General features: G+C 32.8%; 1 protein-coding gene across 5 annotated transcripts; it reads right to left on the reverse strand.

Annotated features, from left to right (window-relative positions):
- LOC126709226 (nudix hydrolase 8) lies at positions 1 to 4346 on the reverse strand. Of its 5 annotated transcripts, none has more exons than XM_050409357.1 (10): positions 4121 to 4346; positions 3862 to 3969; positions 3438 to 3712; positions 2674 to 2739; positions 2333 to 2470; positions 1986 to 2063; positions 1797 to 1847; positions 1626 to 1660; positions 1086 to 1194; positions 1 to 458 (listed from the first exon to the last, which is right to left on the reverse strand). In XM_050409357.1, exons 1-10 carry the CDS (start codon positions 4308 to 4310, stop codon positions 252 to 254), a joined length of 1257 nt encoding a protein of 418 aa, XP_050265314.1. In that variant the 5' UTR covers positions 4311 to 4346; the 3' UTR covers positions 1 to 251. The 5 variants fall into 5 exon arrangements, with proteins under 5 accessions (XP_050265314.1, XP_050265319.1, XP_050265318.1 ...); XM_050409362.1 differs by having other exon boundaries at positions 3862 to 3955; positions 4121 to 4276; XM_050409361.1 differs by having other exon boundaries at positions 3862 to 4016; positions 4121 to 4252.
- Between the last annotated feature and the right edge of the window lie 1249 nt (positions 4347 to 5595).

Raw genomic sequence — 5595 nt, forward strand, 5'->3', positions numbered from 1 at the left:
TCATGTACAATTGACACATTTTACATTAGAAAAATCATTGTTGTATTTACATGATATACATCAGCTGTAATATCCATAAAAATGGATTACTCCTAAGGTCATTCAGCCTGTAGCTGAACTCCACACAATCCTCCCAGTTATCATTTCCGCATGACAACTGGGACGATTGTGTGGCAACGCAGAGTAGTGCTTAAATGATTCTCAAAAAAAAAAAAAAAAAAAAAAAAAGAGTATTGCTTAAATGGCTTCAATTAACTGGCACCACAGTTGAAATCTTGATTTTGAACAACATTGTAGTACAGGGAAGATAACTTGCCATCAAATTTTGAGACCATTTTATGAGCAGATAAGCCACAATAATGCTCCCCTAGCCGAGCAATGCATATATCAATAATTTTCTTGAACATGCAGTCTTCTTGGATAAGTGGTTGCTCCACAAAGTCAATTAGGGGCATCCACTGCATGGTGGAGCATACAATATTCTGAAGTCAGAAACTACATATGATGCCACATAAAATTTGAAGAACCTAGGTTAATGCATTTGTAAAGTAATTTGTAGTTCATTTTCCCCAAATCCCACTGAACAAGTTAGTTGGGTATGTGAAATATTTTTATTAAGTTATTGGTGCATTTTATTGATAAAGGGATGCATACGAGTAAAATAACTCTAACAAAAAGCATCTAGTTAATCAAAGCAGTTCATTATAACCGTGTGATGATTAAGGACAACAATGAGTTGGTGATGCATGAAGCAATTATTTCATAGCCAATACTGTGATTCATTTCCACAGCCTGCATGCTTGCAACAATCATTCCACCAACCTAATTTTCTTTAGTTTCCTTTTCCTATTTTCTTGTGGCTCCAAACAAAGCCTTTTTTGTTCTGACACTTAAGTGTATGAAAGGATTGTCATAGAACTGATTGTAGATAATTAACAAAAAAAAAAAAAATTAGAACTGATTGTAGACAGCTTCACCTTAAAGTGGCTATTGGTGATAGGCAAGTATTGCAAAGGGTAAAGAAAGCCAATGAAACAGTGTAAAGCAATCTTGAGTGTTCTGTGACTGTAAGTTAGGACATTTACCTTTGCTGCTTGAATTTCAAGATCATCGATTATGATCTGAGTAGATAGGGGTCTCAGCATGCAGATAAAGAACAAATCTGACTTTTCAAAAGCCACATTGTGAGCATGCCTGGAATTGCAGTTGCAGAGAAAATTAGATACTGTTAGTGCAGGGAATAAAGTATTTAGAAAAGTATAAAGTATGAACAGTGTCCAATTGCACTGGTCAATGGTGCTTCACACCAGAATCTATGCAATGCAGTTATGCCGGCTATACAGACAGTTAATGAACTTAACCATACAGCCTAAAATTGGTAACTTTAATTATTATTAGATTCTTGCCTGTAACAAGTGATTTTCTCTTTGTTACAAAGTGAAAGTAAACATGCAATAATTGCACTTCCTTTTTTTAAACCACATAATAATAGTTATAATATGTTTTTAAAAACATTTCAACATTTTTTTAAAGCTATACAAATCCAACCATTTTCATATGCCCCAGATACTTTTCTCCCCTTTCATTAAATGCCTTTGTCTATGAGAATAACATACTGTTATTACCTGAATGCTATAACTTCAACAAACTCAGTATCAATCTGCAATATATAAGAATCAGCTAATGTCAATTGGAGAATTCAACTGGTCATTTATGCTAATTGAACTAACAAGAGTAATTTATTGATGTCTGGGTAACAAGAGGCTTAGAGACAATATCAACTACTACATTCTTACCCCCGTTTCCTCCTTGACTTCTCTAATAGCTCCTGAAAATATCTCCTCTGACTGATACAAATAAAACTATTGGTAAGAATAAAAAAGAAACAAATTGAAACTATTGAGTTTTACATTATTTTTCTGTTTTAAGTAGGATCATCCAAACAAACTTGCAGTCAAGGTACAACTTAAACAGAAGTACTCCACCTCAAGAACAAAACCAGTTGGAATTTTCCAAAGGCCAACAGATGCTGCAGCACAGTGTTTCTCTTGAACTACGAGAACCTGTAAATTGTCATGAGGTTCCTTTATATTAGATTGAAATTGAATCTCTTTCTGATGCATGTACAATATTATCATAGGATATTAACTCTACAGCATGTGTAGTGATTACTAATTTACTACAGGATTCATTCATATTGCTATTTGAACTTCTTTGTTCTGTGAGATACAGAACCAAGGTACCTCATTAAGACTATAGTGGAAGACCGTATATACAGGTAACTCATTTTGAAGATTCATTTTTGTCACATTATCAGCACAAACAACAATACCTCATTTTTTTCATTAACAACAAATCCTCCAACCCCTACTTGATGTGATGCATTATCAGGAAGCATGCAAGGTCCTTCAGGTATCCAGTATGTTAACATCAAATATCCTCGCTCTGCATGGTGGTATTGGAAACCTTCCTGTAACCAGTTGACATGCCTCAGAGACTCAATGGCGTTTCAGTAAGTAAATCATTTACTACAAGAATGGAAAGGTTTTCAAAAATCATTTTATCATGTTATCCTGAACCTGTATGCAATCTAGATGGCTGAAGCTGAAATTAAATCCGAGTTCACTTTTACATTAAGGGTCAAATACTGGAAATTTTTGGTCCAGAAGTTACCTTTACAGCAATTGGAACAAGCTCAGATCGTTCCACTGGCAACTTAAGCCAAACTCCCTTCTTCCCCTGCAGTAAAATGACCTCAGATTATGTGTCTCAAAACTTCAAGATGCTCTACATACAGCATAAATTCCTCTTGAGCCAAATATTGATTGGAGGCTGACAAGTCCATTGAAGTTAAGTAAATAAGTGACAAAAATACTTGGAAGTGTTACTATCATGTTTTTACTTACACAGACAGTTTATGAAAATTGATTAGTCCCACTATGTAAACATGAGAGTAAAATCTTGGATTGTATGATCAAAGTCCTAGTCAAGTCTGAAAAACCCATCATACTGAATTCCATTCCAAATTTCAATGAGCACACAATGGGTGCAGCAAGGGGATGGCTATATATTGTAATTGTATAATTGAGCCTTTAAAACAAAAAGGGTATAAGAAACCTTCAGCAAATAATCAACATTTGTAAGATCATAATTTAATCTACCAAGTTGTGCCTAATGCTTGCAGTTCTAGAAAAGAAAAAGAATGAACAAGTCGTTTTTATATTATCATCATTATTTACTCATTGTTGTAAAGAAGAGAAAAAATATTCCATGACAAAAACAAAAAAGAAAAAGAAAAAGAAAAAAAATCAGATGCATCTGGTCTCTTTCAAAGGCACTGGTTATGCCTAAAACTTGTAAATTGTAATGGTCAATGACAAAGCAAAAGATTAGTAATATTTAATTTGTGATAGTTATTTTAAAGACTCAGAAATTACCATCTTTTTCCAATGAGAAAGAGAAGCATGAAGTACAGAAACAAAGGCATTTGGGTTAGCTGGTAATCTTTCTGGATCAACTATAACTCCCCCATACTCGTCATCAAATGCATGAAGTACTCTGTTATCACTACAACACAGTCTTGAGCTTGTCCCATTTGTTCCATTGATCCGATAGGACAATGAAAGTTTTCCTTGACCAATCGAACCAATGGCCTTTTCTGGCAGATATGTGTTATCTGAAGTACTTGCACAAGTAACTTTCAGAACTATTCCTGAACCCAAGATTGAGAAAAATAAAAAATAAAAAAAATAAGAATCTGCACGCTCATGTAGTCAAAAATCTAAGTTCATACGCTAAGATAAGTCTAAGACAAATGTCAAAAGTTGGAACATTTTGTGCTTAGTTAAGTGAAAGAATTACCTTTGCAAGCACAGATTTGTGGAGAGAACTTAACACCAATTATATTCTTGAAATTCAAAAAGGGGCTCGAGTATGTTCTTCCCAGATGGACTATCTGAGACACAGACACTGATTTGGATTCAAACAATTTCATCTCCATCACACGGGAGACAACTCTATAATCCAATGAAATCAAAGTCTTTAAATAAATATATAGAACAGTAGCTTAAAGAGACTTAGACTAAACTATACAAGAACAATTTTACTTTTATATTTTTACCAAGATTCCCATAACACGTATCGCTCAAGAACAAGAAAAGAACATGGAATTCATCGTCATTCGAGCTTGCATGATGAAAGTGAAAGACTTGGAAATGTAATGGGAGACAGAAACAAACGTAATGAGCTAAGTTAGCACTTAGCACAAACTCAGGTAGAGACACACTGATAAAGTTGATAATTAGGGCCATATCTTATCCAAATATCTAAAATTAATTTGGTGGGACTATATGTATAGCTAAATTTGTGGTGTGAAACGCGTGGTGTGTGTTCAACAAGTTTTTTTTATTTTTTTATTTTTTTGAGAATCTTGTGTTCAACAATAGGTCAAAAACAATTACAGCTAAAATGAAAAAAACGAGGGAATTAATAACTTTTAAAAAAAAATTATGGTAATAAAGTGAAAAAGGTCCCACGCGCTGTCAAAGAGTGTGGAGTGTGTTTTTGTGGGCATAGCAGAAACCAGATTGCACAAAGCGGATCACATATCACTGGCAAGATTAAAGAGCTTTAAAAAAAACTTAAAAATTTTAAAAATATATAAAAATAAAAAAATAAAAACAATGAAAGGTCTAGTCAGAAAGCATTGATTAAAAATTCTTGATATGGTAAGGAATAATGTCACCTTTACAATAGTGGCATTTTGATTGGACTCAAAATTTCTTTAGATAATTATGAGAATATTTGAACTCTTAAAAATATCAAAAAATGTCAAATAATTGAGTTATAAAACTCTTAGCTGTGGATTTAACTTTTTTTTTTTTTTTTTTAGAGAATCATTTGGAGTAGAATTCTCCAACTTAAATAGTTAAATATGCTTCTTCTTTTTTCTTTTTTTCTTTTTTGCAAAAACTGTTTAAAAGCAGTTGGCTGAATTGCACTATTGGAAAATTTTAAGTGAAAATGATCTTATGGATATGTTAGTGGGAAATGCTACATCCTTGTTCCCTTTTTTTTTTTTTTGACCCACATCCTTGTTCCCTTTTTTTTTTTTTACCCACATCCTTGTTCCCTTAATTATTCTATTCTTTCAATTTTTCTTTTCATATTATATCTGTATCTGACTGTATCTTTGAAAATTACCTTCATTTCATATGTGCCGTTTGGTGCAATAATTTTAGCTTCTAGCAAAACAATTAAATAGTCTACACACGTTTTACTTTTTTTTTCTTTTTCTTTTTTAAGATACACACGTTTTACTTCTTTAAAGAAATAAACAAAGAAATTCTCCCTCCTCACCCCCCCCCCCCCCCACACCCAGCTAAATTATACACTATAGTATCTATATCATTTAACATTTGAAACATTGAGAATGACACAATTATTAATGAACAAGTCACGGACCCCACGCGTTGCGCGTAATCTCATTAAATTTATTTATTATTTCATTTTGAACTAATTTAATAAATAGTAATGTAATTTATAATTATATTTTAATTCATTATAGGGACAATCATATTATTTTTGTCATACCAA

Source organism: Quercus robur, chromosome 12, assembly GCF_932294415.1.
Source record: "Quercus robur chromosome 12, dhQueRobu3.1, whole genome shotgun sequence".
NCBI lineage: Eukaryota > Viridiplantae > Streptophyta > Magnoliopsida > Fagales > Fagaceae > Quercus > Quercus robur.

Coding starts and splice junctions, on each gene's coding strand:
- LOC126709226 (XM_050409357.1), bottom strand. CDS start 4,310: ATGGCCCTAATTATCAACTTTATCAGTGTGTCTCTACCTGAGTTTGTG. Junction 3,970..4,120: donor TACGTGTTATGGGAATCTTG/GTAAAAATATAA, acceptor AATCCAAATCAG/TGTCTGTGTCTCAGATAGTC. Junction 2,740..3,437: donor TTTCTCATTGGAAAAAGATG/GTAATTTCTGAG, acceptor ATTTTACTGCAG/GGGAAGAAGGGAGTTTGGCT.